At 41.9% G+C, this 24,185-nt stretch overlaps 2 protein-coding genes across 16 annotated transcripts in view; one reads left to right on the top strand and one right to left on the bottom strand.

Annotated features, from left to right (window-relative positions):
• Positions 1–2,585, bottom strand: part of IFT25 (intraflagellar transport 25) — a 34,900-nt gene extending 32,315 nt beyond the window's left edge. For 2 of the 14 annotated variants that reach the window (XM_060305297.1, XM_060305345.1), the window contains exon 1: positions 2,021–2,240. Coding sequence is in view for 1 of the 14 variants with exons in the window: in XM_060305277.1 (XP_060161260.1) it covers positions 1,892–1,900 (9 nt within the window). In the remaining 13 variants the exon portion in view is untranslated. The other 12 variants (XM_030870219.2, XM_060305308.1, XM_060305302.2 and 9 more) reach the window with 9 other exon arrangements.
• A 108-nt stretch (positions 2,586–2,693) lies between these two features.
• LRRC42 (leucine rich repeat containing 42) lies at positions 2,694–21,452 on the top strand. Of its 2 annotated transcripts, XM_030870208.3 has the most exons (9): positions 2,694–2,878; positions 4,139–4,171; positions 8,476–8,962; positions 12,865–12,996; positions 14,399–14,517; positions 15,758–15,846; positions 16,019–16,132; positions 19,419–19,503; positions 20,877–21,452. In XM_030870208.3, the coding sequence occupies exons 3-9, from the start codon at positions 8,490–8,492 to the stop codon at positions 21,149–21,151; spliced, it is 1,287 nt and encodes a 428-aa protein (XP_030726068.1). In that variant the 5' UTR covers positions 2,694–2,878; positions 4,139–4,171; positions 8,476–8,489; the 3' UTR covers positions 21,152–21,452. The 2 variants fall into 2 exon arrangements, with proteins under 2 accessions (XP_030726068.1, XP_030726067.1); XM_030870207.3 differs by lacking the exon at positions 4,139–4,171 and having other exon boundaries at positions 20,877–21,451.
• The last annotated feature ends 2,733 nt before the right edge of the window (positions 21,453–24,185 follow it).

The raw sequence follows: 24,185 nt of genomic DNA, 5'->3' as shown, positions 1-24,185 counted from the left end.
AACTAATAATTTGTTATGTGCAAACAGTGTGATCCACATCTAGAATACTGTGTTCAGTTCTAGGTAGTATAATTTAAGTAGGACATTATCAGGCTTGATATTGTTCAGAGAACAGAACGTTCATGACGATCTATAAACTATGTTACATGGAGGGAGTTGAAAGACTATCGTTTAAAGAAGAGATACTTTAGTGAGAGAAATATGACAAGTTTTAATATCACAAGTCTTCACAAATGGAAAAAGGATTTAACTGGACTCAACAAATACTAACTGTAAGCAGGAAGACATCATAGATGTAAGAACTTTCCAGCAAAGTAAAGATTTTTAATCTTTTCCATCCCTGAAAGTGTCCAAGAAGAAGACTAGGTGATAACCTACGGAGGAAACCAGAGAAAGAACTCTTGCACTGGGGTTCTTTTAGCCTGAATGAAATTCTAGGAAAGGTAGATTAGGAACAGATAATGAAAAAACTTGAAAGCCAGGTAAAGATGGTAGGCTTTAGCCTGTAGTCCAGTAGTTCTCAACTGGACTGGGGGTGATTCAGCCCCCCAGGGGACATTTGTCAATGTCTAGAGCCAGTTCGGCTGTCATACTGGGGGTGGGGGGGTGATGCTATTGGCATCTAGTGGGCATTTCATTATGCTGCTAAATATTCCACAATGCACAGGACAGTCCCCCAAATCAAATAATTATCTGACAGAAAATGTGAATAGTGCAGAAGTAGAAAAACCCTGTGGTAACCTACTTGGCAGTGGAAATGTGGAGGGTGGAGACTTAAGGACAGAATTTGCTTTAAAAAAGTAATATGTTTTAGGGAAATATATCTAGCATTGATGTGTAGTAGATAAATAAGAGCATGTATTCTCCAAATGTTCAGTTCTTTTCTGACGTCACATTCTTACCACCTAAATTATCTGAAGGAAGCAAATATGTACTTTAATACAAAACTCATTTCATACCTCCTATAGCCACCAATACCCTTCCTTTTTCCTGTGTTGGATGGAATTATTTAAATAACAAGAAGCGGCAGAATTTGGGTTCACTTTAAGGTTTCTTTGTTGCGCTTAATGCGAAAGAGGCACACCAATCCCGAAGAAACCCATAACACAACTCAACAGGTATGTTGCTTCCTTAACTCCAAAATGCAGGTTCAGGATGTAATCTAACCCCCCATCCTGGGATGCCTTACCTAACTCACACGTGTTCACTCAGGGCCTCAGTTCATCAAAGGTGGTGCACTCTGGGGTGCCATCCTCTGCATTTTTAAAACTCCCTGACCCTGGACTTCCCTGATGCCTTATCCTCCTCTAAACCCAGTGCCACTTACCCAACCCTTTCACCTCCAGTTCACGTAACCTTTCTTTCCAAAAAGCTTTCTGCGCCAAGCCTTCAGTTCACTTTCTTCTTGTGGTCAGGAAAGAGTACCCCTTGCGTCTGGTACTCTTAGAACCAGACTCCTCAAACCCTTTCCCATAACATCATCCACTGGGAACTTTTGTGTAAATTAGAAAACGGCCATCCTCTGCCTCCCCAGGGCCAGGGCCTATAGCTTGGTATCACTTGAAAGGCAACCAGCCCTGACACTACCCTTTCACCTCCGTCCCACACCCTTCTACTCAGTTCAAGACCATTTCAATAGCTCCAAGGGCCCTAAACACATACTTTTGGACGCCCGGCCCAAATTACATAAAATATATGAACCCACATCCTACATCAAATATAATTCTTAAGTATATGGGTTACGTTCCAGTTAATAGGTTACATTTGGATACATTTATTAATTTCTATTTGGAACTGATTTTCCCTTTTGGGGGTCAAAACATTATTTCTGGCTTCCAGAAAGTTCGTGGGCTGGCACTAGTGTCTATAGGACTCAGGGGAGTGAACAGACCTGCGTCATGCGTCAGTCTTCCACCATCCCGGTCACCTCACCGCCCGCCCACCGTCCGCCTCCGCGCCGCGCGTCTCCTCACAACCCCAGCCACGCTCGCTCTCTCCCTCCTCCACCAGCATCCCCCACCTCCGTCGGCCTCGCCCAGCCAGGCTCCCACCTCCCCCGGTGCCAGCCGAGCCCGCCGAACCACCCTGCTCGCCTGGTCCTCCGGTTAGCTCTAAGCGCGCTGATTGTCGGGCCTCGAGGTCTCCCTACCGCCCCGCCCCCTTCCCTTTCCGCAGGCCTCCGCGGAGTTCGCGGGCGCTCAAATCCTACTCCCGGATCTTCGCTCCACCCCGCCCACAGGCTCTGCCCCGTCCCGCCCCACCCTGCGCCGCGCGCAGGTCCCCAGCTCCGCCCCGCTCCCGCCCAGCCTCCTCCGAGACCCCAGTCGCGCACAGCTGTACTCCCGGTTGTACACGCCCAGTCTCCCTCAGGCCACGCCCCCAGGCCACGCCCCCGTGCTCTTCCTTACTGCGCGGGCTGAGCTCCGCAGCCCCGCCCAAGGGCCTTTCCCTAGGCAAGCGCCTGAGCATACGCTGCTTACCCTCCCCCAGCTAAGCTGGCTCCCTGGGGCTTCTGAGACCCACGGGACCCGCCCTCGCAAGAGCACGCACGCGCAGTCCCCACCTCTCCCTGCTCAGAGCCCTAGGCCCTCAGGTCGCCAGCCCCGGGTCCGGCCCCGCCTCCAAGCGCGACCCCGCCCCTCATGCCGGGTATCGCGCAAGCGCGCCTCCCCTGCCCAGCCATCCCCCCGCCCCCGACGGCCCCGCGGTCCCAAGGCGCAGGTCGCCCCCAGCCCCCTCCCTTCCCCCGCACACTCTCTGTCCCACCCTCCCTAGCTTTGTGCCGGGGGCGCGGAGCCGCTTCCCCCTTCAGCCGCGCCGCGGGAGGAGGGAGCCGTCAGCGAGGAGCTGCTGCTGGCTGCCCCAGGCAGGGGCACAGGTAGGTGGCGGCCGCGGGCTGGGCCGCTCACCGAGCCCGGGGCTGCGAGTAGGGGCGGGTGTGAGGTTTGAGGGAGGGGTGGAATGGGGGGAGGGGAAGACCGAGAAGGACGGGGCTGGGGTGTGGTTGGGTGAAAGGTGTGAGGGTCTAGGGTTGTCAGAGACCGGTTTAAGGGTGGAGTTGGGGTGCTGGGGTAGTGTATGGGGGCGTGTGAGACTTGGGGTTCGGGGCCTGGGTGGGAAAAGGGAGCAGGATTAGCTTGGGTGGATTTGGGGAGGGACATGCGTGGGAATTTAGAGAGAGAGGGAGAATTGCAGTACTGGGGAGGGGGAAAAAGTGGGATTAGAGGAGTGCAAGGAGGAAAGGATCTAGGATGGGAATAGGAGAAGGGGTGGGGTTTTGGGGGCAGGGAGAAGTTGTTGGGGCTGTGAAGTTGGGCATAGTGAGCGTGAAGGATTTTGAAGGTTGAGGGCAGAAGACAAGGAAAAAGATGGAGAGTTTGGGGTCCTGGGAGAGGGAATCTCAGAATGGGAGGAAGGGAGGAGTACATGGTGAAGGACAGAGGAAGAGTGCATGGGGGTTAGAGAGGGCGCGGGTGGAATGGTGTGGGGGGGAGGAAGGAGAGCCAGGTGGAGGTGGGCTTGCAGCTGGGCGACAGGGAGCCGTATTTCAGAAGGGATGGAAGGATTGGAAGGGCGTGAGGTTTGAGAGGTGGGGGCAGGGGAGCTGGGCGTGGGTGAAGGGGGTGGATTAGGAATTTTGGTGTGGAGATTGGATCTTGTGTGAGAAGCTTAGAGTTGGCAGGTAGAAAAGCTGTGAAATGTCAGGGTGTAGGAGAGATTGGCCTGTTCTAAGGGGAAATAAGGAGCTAGGTATGGTGAGAAGGCAGGTAGGAAAGTGCAAGTTATAGGACAACAGAAATGAGTTGAAAACTGGGTAATGGTGGTGACCCAGAACAATAAACTTGAGATTGTTAGTTGGTTATTGGTGGTTTGGAACTAGTTTCTGTTCAGGTTTTTATGTTAGAAACTTTCTTCAGAATACTGCATTTTCAAATAAACCAAGGGTGTCTGCAGCCTTGGGATGACGGCCATGGATTGACAGGTGTTTTCCTGGTGTGTGGATTTGGGTAATTTCTGCCCTGGCAGAGGAAGGAGGGGAGGCCTCAGTGTAGCTCTGTCCTGGCTCTGTTCCCACCAACTCTTTCCTCAGTTGTCCACTGTTTTTTTATCTCCTCCCTCTCTCACCCCTCCCCCCCAGCTTGAGTCAGTGAATACCAGAGGGATCCAACAGGTGGGTGAGATTAATTTTTAACATTTTTTTATCCTTAAGGCTGATGTCATATTTTTATTCTTGAGAGACAGCATCATGCAGTGGCAAGAGCTTGAGCTTTGGAGTGATACAGCCTTGAGATTGAATTCTGGCTCTGCCACTTATTAGTTCTGTTTCTTAAGTAAGTTACTTTACGTCTCTGAGCGCCTTCATCTGTTAAATGGTGATCCTGACTTCATAGGATTGTTGAGAATTACAGGAATCATTTAATATAGTGCCTAACAGTGCTTGGCAACTCAGTGGTAGCTCTCACACCCACTATTGTTATCATCATAATCTTACTATGATTAATATTCCTGGGGGATTGTTAACTTACTTTACCTACTAAAGTTAGGCGTTTTCTTCTCTTTCTTTTCAAATTAGGTATCCATAGACTCAGCTCACAATTTTAATTGTCTGCTTCCCTGACTCTGTCCTTCCAGTCCACTTGACTGGATAGTCATGAGTCTTGCTTGGCAAACTGGCTTCAAGATCTAAAAAGCTGTTTAGTTATCAATTATTTTATCTTGCCTCTTATTCAAAGAGGCTGAAGAGAACTGAGTTTTTAATGTAGTAAGGCTACATCTTATTCATTTGATGAAATGACATGCTTCATGGTAACTTTGGCTCATTTGTGGTGACCAAATACTAGAACATGCACTATTGTAATAGTTTTCTATGAGGTTTTATGGGTTACAAAACTCCCTCTCTGGAGACAGGCTTAGAGGCTATCAGAATGCCCTGTTACTCTGTCGCTCTAATATGAAGTATAGCTAATACAGATCTCCACTGGACATTGTTATTCTTTCACATACCAATTACTTAAATTTTCCAGTTCGTGTAGTATTTGTGCCATGGTATAGAATAGGCCCTGTCTCCTGAGGGGCTCCCTTATAATAGACCACTCTGTGTAACAGCCAGGCACAAGCAAAGTCAAGTTACAGAAGCTTTGTTTGGAATTTTCTCACCTTTATGGTTCTTAACCTTGAAAGGCTTAAACATTAATTCAATTCTTAGATCATTTTATAGTACTTCACAAACTCTCAGGAAGCTCCTTATTGTGAGAGTGCAAGATGCACAAATTTAGTAGTAGAAATCAAAGGTCACCAGGATTTCCTGACCATGGTCAGTTCCTCAAGTATCATAGTTGAAGAACAGAGAGCCCTTGGGGTTTCTGGACAGATGATGTGGGCTTACTCTTCAGGAAATATTTGATTTTTTTCATCGTTTAGAAAGAGAACTAGCATTTGATGAGTAATTTAAAAGTAAAATATAGCCAGAACTGTGCCGTTTTTGAAAATGATCCATGGAAGCCGGAGCTGCCAGGATTTGGGGCAGCCTGGGTAAGTGTCCTCACTTTGGTCCCAAGCTGCCTGTGCCCTCTGCTGGATGGAATCAGATTTTTCTGATTTTCACCGGAAGTGGTCATCCATTCATGCATTTGTCCATTTTACTCCAAAGTTTATGGAAGACACTATTGCAGGTGATGGTTAGGGGTACTACAGATAGGCAGACCCTATTTCGTTGCCAGGAAGTTTATAGTGTGCTGATTACTTATAATATGTTATCTTCCATGGAATTTGTCTTTCTACTTTTAAAATTAAGTCATTCTTGTTTGGGGCCATATCTGGTATCTACTTTCTGGTCTACAGGTAGAGTAGGACTCTGAATGTCCAAATCCAGAGATAAAGACCGAAAGGGATCTGCTTTATCTCCTTATCAAGATTAAACTCTGTGAGACTGAAGGGGCCAGGTGCTTACCCCTGGAAGAAAAGCTTAGAATAAGTGAAGTATCTCCTCGGCAGCAGGCACTGAATACTGGCGAGAGTATGGGTTATGAGAGCCAGCCAATTTTTTTTTTCTGGTTTTTAGATTTTTTTTTTCCTCCCTGGTAGTACCAGTAGCAATATACTCCCATCATCCTCTTTGCTTCTACCACCTGCAAAAGGGTCTGGCGAGTGGGGGAGGAGTCTGCAGCTGTTGCCTGGTAGAGGAGCTGGCTCCTAGCAACAGTATCAGCAGGCCTTGCAGCTCAGAGTACTAAGTCTGTCCCTTTGAGGTCTCACCCTTCCTCTTCATTTGGTTCAGCAAATATCTGTTGAGGACTTATTCAAGCTAGGCTCTGTGTTGGGCCTGGAAAAGAAAAGAGAGATGAATCAAGTTAAGTGTCGTGTACTCAAAGGGCTCACAGCTTTGGGAATATTAGCAAGTGAACGGACAGTACACAGTGCGAGGTGCTATGTAGAAAGAGACATTGGTGCTCTGGGAAAACCAGACAGATGTGTGCACTAGTGCAGGGGTTAGGAAGTTTTCTCAGGAGAGGGATGGTGGTTGAGCTGAGTGTTAATGGTAACTAGGAGTTAGCTAGGTCAGGGAAGCAGAGAAGGATGTTCCAGCCAAAAGGAGCAGGATGTGCAAGGGCCAGTGAGACGAGAACACAGCCAACTTGCCTGGGTCGTATGGCTTAGCCAGAGAGTAGGGCATAAGGAGATGAGCAGGGAAGAGTGAGGCTCTCGGGCGTGGCAGGGCCCTCTTTTCTGATGTGCTTTTATACACATAATTATCCTCAGGAGAAACATGGATCATACTGATACCCACAAACAGGATCAGTGTTTGATCTCCAGAGACTCAGCATTTTTGATCACTGACTTGATTGATTGTTGACACTTTTAAGTAGGTTCAGAGCTACATCGTAGCCCTGCATTGATGCAGAAGAAACTGGGTTTGTTCACTCTAAAAGTCAGTCAGAGTCTTTTAGAGATAATAGCGGCTTTTTGACCTATATTATATTAAGTTTTACCTAAAAATTGTAGCAATAATAATCATATACTTTCATTTTATTTAACTTGGCAATTTCTCGAATATTTTGAAACCTCACAGTTCCTCAGGAAAGCAAGTGTTTATTTCAGTTAGCGCTTGGACACAAAATGTCACCCATATGATTGCATAAATACCCTGCTGTTTTTTTTTTTTTACCCTGCTGTTTTTGATATGTTGCCTTACTTCGGAAGTGCCAGCTAACTGAAGAAGTTAAGGCACAAGAGCTAACTAAAAGCTATTCTAGCCCTTGGAAGCATCACACCTTAATAGCTTTTAGTTAGCTCTTGTGGTGGAGGTCTTTATTTGTGGATCCAAAAAACCATGTTGCTTGTGGTCTGTGTAAGGTTTAGCAAAGGAGTAAACTTTAGTTCCATGAATATCTACTCAGGCACTATTACATGCCAGAGCACTATGTTGTTAGGGTGGATGAATTAAACATGATCCTTGCTCTCAAGGAGCTCAAATCAGCAGAACACGCCCAGAAATAAATCAGTAGCAGAACTGTGAGCCAAATGCAATAAAGAAATGTGTGGAAGGTGCCAAGGTAGCAAGGGAGTTATTAGTTTCTAGCCTTTGTTCTGTGTGTAAACATGTTTTAAAAAACAGAAATAGTTGGACTTCCCTGGTGGCGCAGTGGTTAAGAATCCGCCTGCCAATGCAGGGGACACGGGTTTGAGCCCTGGTCCAGAAAGATCCCACATGCCTCGGAGCAACTGAGCCCGTGTGCCACAGTTACTGAGCCTGCGCTCTAGAGCCTGCAAGCCACAACTACTGAGCCCATGTGCCACAACTACTGAAGCTCGCCTCCTAGAGCTCATGCTCCGCAACAAGAGAAGCCACTGCAATGAAAAGCCCGTGCACCGCAACGATGTGTAGCCCCCGCTCACTGCAACTAGAGAAAGCCCACGTGCTGCAGTGAAGACCCAATGCAGCCAAAAATAAATTAGTTAAAAAAAAACAGAAATAGTAAATTCCACGTGTACAATTTGTAATTTGCAAATCAATAAAAAATTTTATCATTTTAATGGCTGCATAACATTCCATGGTATGGACGTATCATCATTTATATAATAACACCCTTGTTGAACATTTAGGTTATTTTCGGTTGTTTTGCTAATATCAGCTGTGCTGCCATGACTTTCCTTGTAGGTGACTCTTTGACCACTTCTGTGATAACTCCCTTAGAGTGAATTTTAGAAATGAGATTTGAGCTGGCTTTTGAAAGATGAATAAGAGTTCACCAGATAGACAAGAAAAGGGGAAGCATAGGAAAGGGCTTCCAGGTCGAGGTAATAGAGGTAACCTCCAGTGCCATAGTTCACAGGCAACTGGTAAGCTTTGATTCCCCAAATCAGCTACAGGGCCTGCCTGGAAAGCTCATAAAGCTCTGGGCACAGCAAGATGAAGTTACACGTTACAAATGGCATTTTAATTGGATTTGATTTCCTTGTGCCTTGCTTTTACAGTTGCAACCAAGGCAATGTCTTACTACCTCAACTCAGAAAACCACCTGGACCCAGGGCCTGTCTACGTGCGAGAAAATGGGCAACTGCACATGGTCAATCTGGCCTTGGATGGTGTCAGGAGTAGCCTGCAGAAGCCAAGGCCTTTTAGACTGTTTCCCAAAGGCTTTTCGGTGGAGCTTTGCATGAACAGGGAAGATGATACTGCACAGAAAGAGAAGACTGATCATTTCATCTTCACATACACCCGGGAGGGGAATCTTCGGTACTCTGCCAAATCCCTCTTCAGCCTCGTCCTGGGCTTCATCTCTGACAATGTTGATCACATTGATTCCCTTATTGGCTTCCCTGAGCAGATTGCTGAAAAGCTGTTCTCTGCTGCTGAAGCCAGACAGAAATTCACAGAGCCAGGTGCAGGGCTCAGGGCTTTACAGAAATTTACAGAGGCCTATGGAAGTCTGGTGCTTTGCTCCTTGTGTTTGCGAAACAGGTGGGTGTTCTGATTACGATAGTGAGTATTTTATTGGGTGTGTGAATTCTGTCAAGCTATGGGGCTTAGTGGGCTTGGGCACTTTCCCCATCAAACAGCCCTTGAGTTCAGAATTTCCATACACGAAGTGGTAGGCCATTTTGAGAAAAATCATTGTCTTTCTCCCTTACCCTCCCAGACAACACTTAGGTTTATTTTGTAAACACTTTACAAGGATTAGTTGATTGCCACAGCTCCTCCATTAGGTAGTAAATACTCCTCTACCAACTTTTCTAGAAAGAGAAAATAGAAAAGAAAATGTGATTTGCTAAATATCTCTTGGTATGCTCTCGGGAATGTGAAGATTAGTAACCAAAGTTCCTGTCTCTATTCCAGTTTTCAGACCACTAGATATTGAGCATTAGATAAAAGCAACTTTAGAAGAATAAGTGATTAAAATTTCAAGTGTCTTAAAGTTTGGAAATTTTCAGTAAGGTCCCAACACCAGAACCAGGGTCTGTCTATTTTCTAACAAAGCAGATGTTTTCTCTTATCACCTGCCTTTGCTCATATACTTTTATTGATTTATTTAAAATTTTTATACCACCATCGTGTAAAATGACTTTCAAGGCATCTACTAATTAAAAAGAAAAACTTGAAAAAATACACAGAAAATTTAAACACAAACACAAAAAGGTATAACGTGGAACATAAGCCTCCCTCCCATCTCTCTCCTGTTTCCCTTCCCCAGAGGCAACTACTGTTATCAATTTCTTTTACATAATTCCAGAGATAATTCTGTACATACACATGCATGTATAGCTGTCCCCTTTGTTATACAAACGGCAGCACACACACAGTGCTCACACTGGTATGCACTTTGCTTTCTTCACATATTTTGAAAATCATTTTCCATCAATATGTGTAGATTTTTAAGATAGCAGTATAGTATACCATTATATATATCTTTATACGTTTGGGAATATACTCTATCTATAAATTGTATTCTGTTTTTTCCTCCACGTACCATTATACCTTAAGTATTTCTCACAATAGGGAAGATGCTTTTTATCCGTTTGTGATGTCTGCACACTGTTCCAGTGGTCAAATTGGATGAGAATAGCACTTCCATTCACATTTGATGAGCACATAAATTAATGTAGCATTTCTGGAAAGAAGCTTGGCAATATGTATCAAAAGCTTTAAAAATATTCATATCTTTTGTTTGACCCATTAATTCCATTTATTAAGAGTCTGTTCTAATTTCTAATGTAATAATCAGATATGAGAACAAATACTTTACATAAGGGTGTTCATTGTAGTACTATTTGTTATAGTGAAAATCTGAAAGCTGAATATCCAACAAGAGGAAATTAATTAAATAAATTATGGTACATTCATATAATGAAATAGTGTATAACTTTTAAGATAATATCCAAAGATCATTTAAAATGGTGTGGTAAAATGTTCATTATATAATAAATGAAAAAAATAAAAATAATATGTATGATCCCAATTTTGTTTGTAAAAAAAATAGGAAAATTTACATGTATTGCATATATGGGGGGGAAAAAAGAGAAGCCCACTGAAATGTAATTTAGGTAATGAGATTGAAGTTGGTTTTAATTTTCTTTATAGTTTTCCAGATTTTCTTAATTTTTTTCTCCAAGGAATGTGTATTACTTTTATAATCAGAAAAATATAAGAAACATTTTTAGCAATCTTTTGGCTCATATTTTATTGCAACAATTACAAATAAGACAATGCTGCCTTATTCAGATATAAGAGTAAGATTTTTCAGTTGTGATCAAAAACTTTCCTTCTTTTGAATTCTCAAAGAAAAATAGAAAGAAGGCAGGAGATTTGGGTTTGCATTTGCAATTCTCAGCTGAAGCTGCAGCAGCAAAGGTTTTACCAGCATGAAAGGGTTCAGGTCATGGGGAAAGAGCTTGAGAAAATAATTGAAAAATAAGATAATCGTGTAGGTACAGGCACTTGCTTTGTGGGGTTGGGTCACAAAGCTGCCTGCCAAAAGGAGAAGCCAGTGCAACTGGGTTTCAACCCTACAAAACTGTCTCCTCCCTGTGATTTTTAATCCCACCGGTGGTCACAGGGAGGCAAGTATTTGCCTTAAAATATCACCCTGTGTAACCGAAGTAATTATAATAGCTACCATTTAATGAGGGCCTATGAGATGCCATTTACTTTTGGAACATTTTTTCTGATTTTCTTAATAGTCCTTAAAGGAAGTGATCATCAGCTCCATTTTCTAGCTGGAGAAATTGAGGCTCACAGAGGTTAAGTAAGTTTCTTACAATCATACAAGTAATTAGCATTGCTGGAACCCAAACTCAGGTCTGACACTAAAATATCTGTGCTGTTTCTGTTGCTTCTCCACTATACTCTTCTGAACTTTTTAAGGGGCAAGTTGTAAGACTAATTTTGAGCGAGACCCTAGAGCTTCAATTACGTCCTAGATAAGCATGTAGTAGTGTCTGTGGTTTTGCATGTTCGTTTCTCAGCTTTGATTTTTGTAATGTTTGTTAATCATGTTATACGTTTTTGTGTCCTTCCCAGATAACCCTTGTTTCAGAATTACTAAATATCTTTTGGTTAACTGATCAAAGGATGTGTGTTTTCCTTTCTGTAATTGCCAGTAATTCCCCAAATTCCCATTAACCCACTTCAACTCTGTGATTGGAAGATGGAAAACAGCAGCTTTATTTACAATGCAATTAAAATATGTCTGAGTAAATAAGGCTCATTTGTGTACCCAGCTGAGCTCAGTCACCAGGCAGCTTAGAGGGGGTATCGGTGCCCCAGGCCATCTGTACCCAGCAGTCAGGCCAGCGATCAGCTTCAGTATATCTTATTCTGATTGGAAGTAGGAAGAAAAGAGATCTAACTCCCTTCTTGTCCTTGGATTATTCAGTGCTGTTTTTGGTAATTATGATTCTGGCAACAGTAGAGAAATGTGAACACTTTTAAGTATAACCCCACTGATCCTAGCTTACCATCTCGCTGTGGAAACTTCTAGACATCCATGAGAAAAGTGGATGAGAAAGGCATGCTCTTGCCCACAAGCATTTCCCTGTTCTCTTAGACTCCTCTCCTGTTTCCTGTCTCTTCTAATCCCTTTTCATTTTTTCTCACTGACATCATATGAAATAGATGGACAACTAGAAAGCAGGGTGGAGGCCATAGCCTGGGCTGTGCAGTGTCTTTTTGATCTTCTTTTCCTCTCCAGAGGCCTCCTGATACTTCCCGATAGCAGATTGGCAAGGTGCCCCAGTGTAATTAAAGTGTTCATGCTCACAGGTTTGCCTTAATAACCATCTAGTTTAGAGTGAGTTCTTATAATAGTCATGCTGCACATACTTTTGGAGTAAAGTTAGCAGGATAACAGTGGCACAGTGACGTGGGCAGCTACTCAAACTTGTGTTTGAATAGAAAAGATAAAACCTGACTGTCAAATATATCTTGGTATGTTCTTGGGGATGTGCTGGTTAGAACCCAGAATTGTTGGCCTGTTCCAGTTTTCAAAGCACTAGATACTGAGCATTAGATAAAAAGCAACCTTAAAGGAATGAGTGATTAAAATTTCGAGTATTCTAAAGTTTGGAAATTCTCTGATGAAATCCCAGCACTGACACCAAGGTCTGTCTGACTTATAACAAAGAAGATTTTTTCTCTCGTGTCCTGCCTTTGCTCATATGTTTTTATTTATTTATTTAAAGTTTTTATTCCACCATCACATAAAAAGATTTTTAGCTTAAAAAATTCAACCTGTGCCTACATAGTAATCAGTAAAGTCTGCTTATTACATAGTACCTTGTCCTGATGGAATGTGTCACAAAGCCACAAATCGTGATGTTTTAAAAGAAGGAAAAGAAAAGCTGTTGATTGCTCTCCACGCCCCACAGATACCTGGTGATTTCAGAAAAACTCGAGGAGATTAAGTCTTTCCGGGAGCTGACCTGCCTGGATCTATCCTGTTGCAAGCTTGGAGATGAGCATGAACTTCTAGAACATCTCACCAATGAGGCCCTGTCTAGGTATTGACCTGCCACCATTTGTAGATGAATTGTTTTGTTTCTTTTTTTAAAGGATGATCAATTGGGATCATCTTGAAGAATGTTGATTACTTCCCAATCCTGTGTTTATTTGCTAATTCTTTTTTCTAAAACGATTCAATCTTCATTTACTTGGTACAAGCAGTATAGATTGGACAACTCTTAGGAAAGTAAGTCACTAGGTTCTTTACCTCAATAAACTTTATTTCAACATATAATACTTGACGCTACCTGTGTTGAAAAATGATTTTGCCGTGGTTTATTCTAGCAAGAGATGAGAAGTTATACAGTTTCTACAATCATTATCATTTTCTATTTTAACTGCTAATGAACTGTAAATTATTTAAAATGTGAACTATTAAAAGACAGCCAAATAAATCCTTTTCAAGAACCTTAATTTAAAGAAATCATCCAGTTCATACCATTCACAAATAGTCCGACTGATCTCAGTATGGCCAGCAGAGACAAGGCAGATGGATTCCTTTGTGGTTTAATAAACACCCAGAAGGATAACAGTACTACAAACCTGAGTCTAACCTGTTTCTTGGGGCCTGCCTAGGACAGTGACACCTACCTACTGCCCTGTACAAAGGTTTGTTTTTTTTTTGAATTTTATTTTCTTATACAGCAGGTTCTTATTAGTTATCTGTTTTATACATATTAGTGTATATATGTCAATCGCCATCTCCCAATTCATCCCAGCACCAGCACCAGCACCACACTCGCACCCCCGCCACTTTCCCCGCCTCAGTGTCCGTGTTTCTTCTCTACATCTGGGTCTCTATTTCTGCCCTGCAAACCGGTTCATCTTGTACAAAGGTATTTTTGTACAAGGTTAGTAAAGGTTCGGATTTCTTGAGTGTGGGACAGTGGAACACATTAATAACACCAGTTACAGGTTAGCTGAATGGATTGGGTTATGTCTGTACCTTATAAACCCAATCTGAGAATTGGATTTATAAAATAATTAGAATGAAAGAATTGTGCTTTGCATAAAGAATTCTCATAGGAGTTCTTAGCAGACTTTCCCAGTATATTTAGAGTGGTTTTGGTTTTCACACAGCATTTGTCAGGAATGCAGCTTTTGTGATAAACAAGTGTATTTATATCCTTAATGCAGTCCCTGTTTACCTCATTCCATCATATACCTTTAGTGCCCTCTGCCATCTGAGACTAGTACTACATGACACTTTGATCAGTAAGTTAACCCTCACTTAGCAACTGAAGTAGCACCAAAATATCTTTAACTTTATTAAATGCATTATGTATGAAATAGCAGAGGTTAGGAGATATATTTTTGAATGAAATTTATGAAAGTATGTTCTCGTGACTAGACTTTCTCAAATGCTCTTTAAGTAATTTACTTATGGACTTTGTTTTCTAGTGTAACTCAACTCCACCTGAAGGATAATTGTTTATCTGATGTCGGGGTGCGGAAAATGACGGCACCAGTTCGAGTGATGAAAAGAGGCCTTGAAAATCTAACATTATTAGATTTATCTTGTAAGTTTTATTAGAAGTTATAGATGATTAACGTTGGAAGAATGGACTTAGAAATCATTTAGTTCTTCCTCTTTGTTTGAGAGGTGATAAAATTGAGGGGAGGTGACTTTCTTAGGTGCCACAACAAGTTAACGGCAGAGCAGGACCTAAAGCCAGAGGCTCTTGACTCCTGGCCAAATACCTTTCCTGGCATGGTGCCACCTCTGTAAGGTAGTAAAAGACCTTACAGATTCACCCATGCCACTTACTCTCTGCAGACAGGGCAACCTTTCATCATATTCACAGCATATATGAAGGACGTTTGGCTCATTTTTACTTTCTTTGAGTTGCTGATCTATAGTGTCTGTCAGCTAGGTCATTTTTTATCAATAATTGCTTGGTGAAAATCAGGATGAAATTCACAGTTTTGATAACTTGCACAGAATGAACCAGTTACTGACTCCAGTAGTAGAAAGAGGGTAAGATCATTTATGATTTAACTGAGCATTTATTAAATATGTGGCAGGATGGTATGGTGTCAAAAAAATAGAAAGAGCAGGGGTTTGAGGTCAGAGGACACTCCTTGCTCTGCTACTGTGTGCCCTTGTGCAAGTTATTTAACCTCTCTGAGCCTTGGTTTTGCCTTGTGTGAAATGAAGATAATAATGAATGCCCTCCCTTCCTCCCAGGGAAGTCTATTCATTTAACAAATATTTTTGGAGTGTCTACAATGTGCCAGGCACTGTGCTCATGGTCTTTAGGACTCAGTGCTAAATGCAGTACTCTCTGATATGAGAAGGTGATATGTAAGAAAGGATTAAAAAAAAATGCAGGTTAGTAAGACATTAATAGTCTTTGTGCCTCAGTATCCTTGAAAATCTTTTTAAAAGAAATCTTTTACTTTGGACGTAAAACGGCTGTGAACGAAGTCTAATATACCATTCTAATACATGTTTACGTATGTTGTTTTCATGTGGTTCCAAATTAAACCCTTTGGAATAACTATCTGGTTCATTAATTTTTCTGCTAACCCCCAGCTCCTAGAAAGTTAAAGCTGTGAAGGATGTTAAGGATCATCCAGCGTAGCTCCTTCACATTACAATAGGAAAGATAAGATTTCTACATTCAATTTACTCTGAAAAGCTTGTTCACTCAGTATTTTCTATTTTATCATTGTTTGGCCTTTTTTCCTGAGCTTATTGTTGGCATTGTAGCAATACTTATAACTATAACAGAATACTATCTATGTTTTGACATTTAGGTAACCCTGATATCACAGATGCAGGAATTGGATACCTCTTTTCTTTTAGAAAACTAAACTGCTTAGATATCTCTGGGACGGGACTCAAGGTAAGACTTCTACTCCCTTCTCTTGCTTTTCCAGACTTACAATTTGATATTTTGCTTCTGCTAATTGGCATTTAGAAAGGACTGGGATCTGTGATGGTGTTTATTTCCTACTGAAGGCAAGTAGGAGTTAACCAGATGTGTGTGCATTAGTGTTCTGGTTTTCCCTTACTAGGACGTCAAAGCTGTCAAACACAAGCTTCAGACCCACATAGGTCTCATTCACTCCAAAGTGCCTTTGAAGGAATTTGATCACAGTAACTGCAAGACAGAGGGCTGGGCTGACCAGGTAAGGCAGATATTTTCTCCTACAGTTAATGTGGCTTCATTTTAATTCCAAGTGTCTTATTCAACACTTGAACAAATGTTAATCCTCTTGGTATTCCTTGGCTGAATTGTCATCTTCAGTCGAATCCGAGATACTGATGGCCTGGTAACTAACCCAGTTACTTAAGAAAAGGTGTTAGGTGCCAGTCCTTAAATCACATGCTCTGGTTGCTAGATTGTGCTTCATCCGTATGGGACCTGGAAGAAAACGCCTTCTTATAAATGACTCAGAAAATAAATGAATTCTTGCTTGCTATGCAAAAAAGCAGTGTGAACCAACTTCACAAGGACAGATTCTCTTAGCAGTGTGTGTATACTGGAAAGAGAATAAGTCACACTGATAAGAATTCAAATCTAACTCTTTCCCTTTTGGGGGGCAAATTTCTTAACTCTTAGTGAAGAAACCTTTTTTTATCCTGAGCTCTCCCATTTTCTTTCTTTCTTTTTGAAGTTTTAAATTATGTACAAAGAACTAGGACTGTTTGGAAAGGTAGATGTCCTGGATGAACCATTCAAGGAAGTTCACTTAGTCCAACTCAACGAAGCCGATATCCTCTAAGTACTGGCAGAAACACGGGTGACACATATTGAGGCCATATTTCCAGATCAGACTATGCTAGTTTGAGCACACTGAGCCCTTCCACATTCAGCTTCTTAGCTGAACTTTGATGCTCTCTTGTCTTTTTGATGGTCTTCCTTAAGTTGGTAAAGTACAGACTTAAGTAGAGAGTCAGAAGGTAACCAAGTAGTAGAGCACCAGTAGATGCCAGCCTCCCTGTGGCTGGTGCCTTTCTCCTTCAGATGCTTTAAACCAATGTTTATTGCTGGAGGCCTAGAGGAACCACCAAACTTTTTGATCTGGATCCCTCCTTGGCTCCAAGCAATAACGCATGGTTGTGGACCTATCCAACCACCTGATTGTAGCATCACCTCCCTATAAGTAAGCAAGAAGGGGTCCTGGTGAAGCACTTTGAAGTTTTGTGAAAATGCATGCTGAAGTAATTACAACAGTTCATTGCCAGACAAAGTTTATAGTGCTGGAAGAATCCTAGATACATCCAGTAGACTTGGGGCAGGTGTGGGATGGTCTTACAAGGGCTTGATGTAGTTTGGTTATGGTAGCAGGTGACATGGTGGAAAGAGCATAGGCTGTAGGGTCAGAGGCCTGAGTTTGGGATCCTGGCTCAGCAACCCAATAGGGATATGACTTAAGGCAACTTTGAGTCTCTGTTTATTTATCTGTAGAATGCAGAAACCAACACCTTTCTTGCAGAGCTAAGGATGAAGTAAAATACCTAACAGCCTGGACTGAAAGCACCGTGCAGTCTCAGCTGGGCCCTAGGACTTGGCAGCAGTGCTTTATCTATCTTTTGTTGATCCTTATTGAAACTGTTTCAGGCTGACTCCATCCTCCTCCTGCCTCATTCTCAGAAGGTGACACAGAAAAATGAGGCCATCTAACAGGAGTCCTTTACTTCCCTCTGTCTCAAAATTTCTACAATTCTGCAACATACCCCACTTCCCTCCTATCTAAGGGAACAGGTATGCCTCTTTATTCCAGTGATAAGCCCTTTAGTGGCCTCTTTTCCTTTCAGTTCTGTTCCCTGAGATCTCCAGCTCACTCTGTGATATTTTACTAATAATTATTTCCCTCTACTGCCCCACCACTACATCTTCAATCTCACTGTCTGTTGGCCATTTTCTTTATGTGTATAAACATGTTACTTCTATTCTCACATGTTCGTTATCCCCCATTGCGATTGTGAGCTGTTTTCTTTTCTTATCTTCCCACCTCCTCACTGCCTACTCAGTTCTTAATCCCTTGTAAGCTAGTTCTGGCCCTCACGGCTCTGCTGCAGGTGTCGTCCTGAAGGTGGCATGTGATCTCATTATTCACCTTCCTTGGCTTTTCTGCAGTTCTGATATAAACATGCATGCCTTATGCTTTTTCTCTCTGGCCTTCCTGCTCAGTATCCCCTAACTTTCTCACTTCTCCCTTTAGCTCTTGCTGATTCCCCATTTCCTCTTCTCCTCTTCTCTTCTATCTCTACCCACTCTCCTGGTGATCTGAACTGTTCTCAGAGCCTTTACTGTCCCTGCGGGAATGATATCACCTTCTCTTACATGTTAGACCTGTTCCTAAATATTCTCCATAAATCTCTGCCAGGCACCTCAAATTCAGCTTGTCCAGAACCAGGCTTGTCTTCTTCTTCCCCATCCCCAAACAGCTCTTCCTAATTGACATTCTTATTTCTGTTAGTAGAAGCACAGTTTTCCTTATTGTCCCCTGAGCCACCAGATTCAGTTCATCTTAGCATTCTTTTAGATCTGTCCCCATTTTCCATGCTCAGGGAGGTATCATAGAGGGGCTGACAACTAAGATTTATTGAGTGCTTCCTATATTCCAGACACTGCTAAACCCTTCATGTATGTTAATCTCATTTAATCCTCACAACCGCCCAGTGGGCTATGTACTATTATTAATCCCGATTTTACGGATGAAGAAATTGAAAGACAGAAATTAAATCACATGCCAAGGGTCCCCTGACTAGTATTGGTGGAACTAACTCTGGAACAATATTCTTAAACTATGTGTTGTGCTGCCTCTGTGACCTGAAAATGTTTGTCTTGACTTTCTTTTATGATCATTTCATTGCATACCATGAGAAGTGCTGAATTTAAAGTTCTTGCTACTTGTGCTATATGTGAAACAATTGTTTACTTTATTTATGTGTAGTTTATACTAAACCAAATTTTCAAAAGAATTTATAGTAGCTTATAATAAAAATACATTTGTAGCAGTTTAAAAAAATGGAAACTGATCATGAAGTGTCATGAGAATATGGAAACATGGTCCTTTCACACACGTACAAGAGTGAGTTATAGTTGGTATAGTTTAAGGCATGAAAGTGAGTCTAGGAATGTGTGAAAAGTGTTATGACTAAGATTTTAAATTTTAGTATTTAGTTTAAGGATATGCAGTTTATTTCTAGATTGGAATAGAGATGAAAATAGGGAGTCAGCTTTGTAGATTTTTTCTGAGTCATGCAAGTATGTATATCCAGCATGTTTGTATTCTGACCAACTCATGCCTTAAAACAGAAAATCCAGACTTGACTTGGTTCTTCTTATCACCATCATCTGAAGTAAGATTACCATGGGGGTTTGTGTTTATGGAAAGAGAGGGGTGGGGACCAAGGAAAGCTTGAGACTTTGTTTGGATTCAAATCTTTCCAAATACATTTTAGATTGTTCTGCAGTGGGAGCGTGTGACTTCGGAAGCTGTGAAGCCACGAGAAACCTCGGAGCCTGGAACAGCTGCTCAGCATTTCTGTGAGAAATTCCCTTTCCTTTGGAGTGTTTTGCCCTTAGGTTATTTGCCCTTAAAGCACTTAGCTCATCTTCACTCAGTGGGAAAATTAATTATGATAGTATTGACTTAATTAGATCACTGAGACTTGTATTCTGTCAACACAGCTTACAGTGTAAGTTCACACTTAGCTTTGAGTACCAGCACCAGGAAAATAACTTATTAAATGTATGTATGTATGTACATATGTGCTTATTGACATCCCATCTTGTTCCAGAAAAAATTTGCAGTGGTACAAAAGTAGATGGATATCGAACATTAAAAAGGAATTAAAAGTGCAGCCAAAAGGGACAAGCAACCCAAGTGTCCATTGACAGATGAATGGATAAACAAAATGTAGTATTTACATACAATGGAATATTATTCAGCCTTAAGGAGGAAGGAAATTTTAACACATGCTATAACATTGCTGAAATTTAGAGACATTCTGCTAAGTGAAATAAGCCAGTCAAAAAGACAAATGTTGTATGAGTCTTCTTATGAGATTCCTAGAGTGGTCAAGTTCATATAGACAGAAAGTAGAATGGTGGTTGCTGGGGACTGACTGAGGTGAGGAGTGGTAGGGAGTTACTATTTAATAGATACCAAGTTTTAGTTTCCGGATACCAAGTTTTAGTTTCTCCAAGCTGAAAAAGTTCTGGAGATGGATGGTGGTGATGTTTGCACAACAATGTGAATGTACTTAATGCCACAACTATACACTTAAAAATGGTTAAAATGCTAAATTTATGTTATGTGTATTTTACCGTACTTTTTTTCTCTAAGGAGTTAAAGGATGAAATCGAAGTGAAGGAAAAATAAAGGTAGAAAAATAAGAAAAATTCAGGGCAAACCAAAAAATATAGGATAAGGTTGTATCATTTGCTAGAGTTGTGCCGCAAACTTGGCTGTTTTTAGAAGACAGAGTCAACTCCAGATTTTGAGTAATAATAGCTGACGTTTTTTCAAGCTTTTACTATTGTGCCAAGCATTGTGCTAAGCCCCTTATGTTACTTTATCTTCACATCACCCTTATGAAATAGGTTTTATATCCCTCTAAAGATGAGGAAACTGAATCTCAGACAAGTCACTTGCTCAAGGTCATTTATGCAGCACGTGGCAGATCTGAGATTTAAATCCAAATCTGTGATACTCTCATGTGAGTGCATACCTTCAACCTGTGCTGGTGCATTTGCTGTAAGTTACTTTACAGGGCACTCAATAGGGAATAAAATTAATCCAAACCTCACCCTGTTTGAGCCTCTTATCACTTCCCTTGGATCATCTTTCTGGACTTAGGCAGCCGTTAGCAGTGGCATAGGAAAGCTCATTGCCCTTCCGTTTGTCACCCTTACAGATGGGAAGCGGGCTCGAACAGAAGCCCCAGTGAAGTGTCACCTGGCAGACGCCCACATGAATTCTTCTGAGAAACTCCAGTTCTATAAAGAGAAAGCCCCAGATTGCCATGGACCACTGTTGAAACACGAAGCCCTCTCAAGCCAGGAGTCAAAGAAGAGCAAGAAGAGAGCTTTCGAGGAGCCAGAGAAGGAACAGAGCAACTCTTCACAGTCTTCAAAGCAGAAATATGTGTGTCTTGCTGTGGAAGACTGGGACTTGTTAAATTCCTATTGATTGGCGGATATAAGTTGACCATTTTGCCCTCCAACTCTAATGTACGAAGAAAGGGGGCTGATGATGTTTTCCTTTTCGTTTGAATTTACCTATGGCATTAGCATAGCAAGCGGATATTTCTACTTTTGTGGTGGGGGAGGGGAATGCTATGGAAGTATGTAATAATTTCTAATGTATATTTTCAATACATAGTAATTTTTTCAAATAAACGTTTTTGCTGTCCTTAGGTTCTCCTTGTGAAAAATAGACTGGAGCCACAGGAAGTAACACTTTGGTTTGGGACAAAGGCCATGTGAACTAACAAGGCAGCTTAGCGTCATTTGTTACTACTCCGGTTTGGCCCAGCCTCAAGTTAAGTGAGTTGTTTAAGGTCTGGAGCTTATAAGAACCAGAATTTATATTTCTTTCTGTCCAGCTGTAAAGCCCACTCTATTACATGGCCTTCTTAAATAATAGTTACCATTCATTAAAATCTCAAATATTAGGTCTATTAAGTAAACCACCAATTATCTTCACGATAGTCCTGCCAAGTAAGGATTATCACGTCCATTTATCAGATGAAGAACCTGAGACCAACGACTCACTTTAGACCAGTGCTTCTCAAGCTTTATTGTGCATGCAGATCACCTGGGGATTTTTTTTTTTTTTTTTGGCCACACTGTGTGGCATGTGGGATCTTAGTTCCCCAACCAGGGATCGAACCCACGCCCCCTTCATTGGAAGTGAGGAGTCTTAACCACTGGACCCCCAGGGAAGTCCCCTGGGGATCTTTTTGAACTGTAGATTCTGATTCAGTAAATCTGGAGTTGGGCTTGACGTTGAACATTTCTAACAGGTTTCCAGATGATGCTAGCGCTTCTAATTTGTGGGCTACACTTGGAGTAGCAAGGCTCTAGACCTTCATTGTCCAGTACCGTGGCCCCTACTCACATGTGGCCCCTGAACACATGAAATGTGGCTAGTCCAAATTGAGATGTGCTGTAAAATGCATACTGGATATCAGATATCAGAGTCCAAAAGTATGAATGAAAAAATCTCCATTTTTTTTTTTTTTTTTGCGGTACGCGGGCCTCTCACTGTTGTGGCCTCTCCCGTTGCGGACCAACAGGCTCTGGACGCGCAGGCTCAGCGGCCATGGCTCACGGGCACAGCCGCTCCGCGGCATGTGGGATCTTCCCGGACGGGGGCACGAACCCGTGTCCCCTGCATTGGCAGGCAGACTCTCAACCACTGCGCCACCAGGGAAGCCCAAAAAATCTCCATTTTAAAGTATTGATTACATGTTAAAATGGTAATTTGGGGGTTAAAATATTAACTTCATCTGTTTTTATTTTTCTGATGTGGCTACTACAATATTTACGTGGCTTGCATTCGTGATTTGCATTATATTTCTGTTGAACAGTGCTGCGCTAGACCATATTCCATCCATAAAAGGTGAGCTTAAAGCAAGACTTACTGGCAAGTAAAAGGAAGGGAGAGAATGCCTCGAGGAATTGAGAGCATCGTTGTGGTAGATCTGACATCTGGAAATGCTCTGGAGTTTAACCAGGATTTTAATAAAGTAGATCTTGGATCTGATATGTGTTCTATTTGCTATTCAGAGCTAGTCAAGGTGCTACTCTGTAAGTGTGGCCTGTTGCCCAGGATCATCTCAGAAGTTCTGATTTTTGAAATTTATCCAATGAAAAAGCAGATTCAGTGAAGATTGTTTTTTGTTGTGGAAGTAGAGTTGAGCTTTAAAATGTCATTTGGGTGAACAGGAGCACAGCTTGCCAAATTCCTAGTACAGGCAGCCTTACTTGTCAAACTTAGCATATATTGTTAGTCAAACCTGAGTCTAATTTGATCACCCCCCACTATCACCACCCCCTTGTTGCTGTGGTGCAGTGCTATGTCAGAAAGTGGCATCTGATTACTCTTCAAACATCCCACCTGTTCTGATCATTTTGGAGGGCACATCTTCCTTCAAAGCAACTTATGATTACTTCTCTTGTATAAACACAGTATACTTTTGAAGCCAAGGTTTCATTTTCTTTAATCCTTTTTTTCTTTCAAGGTTCTCATTTTCCTCTGCTGGTGAGTCCTTTAAGCAAATATTTCTTGTTTGATCTGAACAATTCATTGTAGTCATTCAGATGGAGTTATGAAAGTCTAGTCTTTGTTTTAATGATTGAAACAAATGATGAAGGTCAAGAAATTATGACTAGTATAAAATAGGTGAGGTAATCTGTGTGTGTGTGTTTAACTTACATGTAAGATTAACTTTTTTATTTTTTTAATTAGAATTTCTTGTTTCTTCTTAGAATTCACTTTCTGACTCATTATGAACTTTGGGCAAGTGACTCAGTTCTGCTAACACTCAATTTACCTCTTTAAAACTAGGCCACCTACCTACATAATGCTTGCAAGAATGAATAAATCAGTGTTACTCAAAAGTATGGTCTGTGGACCCCTGCCCCAGAGTCTCCTGGGGTATTTGTTAAAATGAAAATTCCTGTACGCCACCCATATTTACTGAATCAGAATCTTTTAGTTTGTTAGAATTACGTAATAATCTGACATTAAGCCAAATTTTCTTTTCATACATTTATTCCAAAAAATGCTGAGCCATTCATTTGAAAAAGTATCCATTGAACATTTAACCTGTGCCAAGTGTGGGGGATTCAGCACTGAACAAGACAAAAGATGGTGTATGCCTTCAAGGAGCTCCCATTCAAGGGAGGTGAGACAGACATGTAAGTAAACAGGACAGTAAGTCTGCAAGCTAAGTTCACATAGTGAAAAAGTGGAGCTGGTAATGAGATACTGGGGGACGGGGATGGGGAGAGTTAGGTTTTTAATTAATTTAGGGGGTTGCAGAAGGCCTCTCTGAGGAAGAGACGTTGAGCTGAGAAGTATGACAAGAAGGAGCTAGTCATGCGAACATCTGGGTCTGCGGAAAGGAAAGAACAAGTGCAAAGCCTGAGATGGGAGATGCTTGACACATTCTAGGGACAGAAGAAAAAGAGTGAAAGCCAGGTGGCTTGTGCATAGT

This window comes from Globicephala melas, chromosome 1, assembly GCF_963455315.2.
Source record: "Globicephala melas chromosome 1, mGloMel1.2, whole genome shotgun sequence".
In the NCBI taxonomy this organism is placed as follows: Eukaryota; Metazoa; Chordata; class Mammalia; order Artiodactyla; family Delphinidae; genus Globicephala; species Globicephala melas.
The sequence above is the reverse complement of the archived record's forward strand: the minus strand, read 5'-3'. Positions and strand labels throughout refer to the sequence as shown.

What these genes read in the sequence shown, in the direction of transcription:
- LRRC42 (XM_030870208.3), top strand. Translation starts at nt 8,490, where the DNA reads ATGTCTTACTACCTCAACTCAGAAAACCACCTGGACCCAGGGCCTGTC. An exon ending in TCCTTGTGTTTGCGAAACAG is followed by an intron (nt 8,963 to 12,864) that starts GTGGGTGTTCTG and finishes CACGCCCCACAG; the next exon opens with ATACCTGGTGATTTCAGAAA. An exon ending in CAGAGGGCTGGGCTGACCAG is followed by an intron (nt 16,133 to 19,418) that starts GTAAGGCAGATA and finishes AATACATTTTAG; the next exon opens with ATTGTTCTGCAGTGGGAGCG.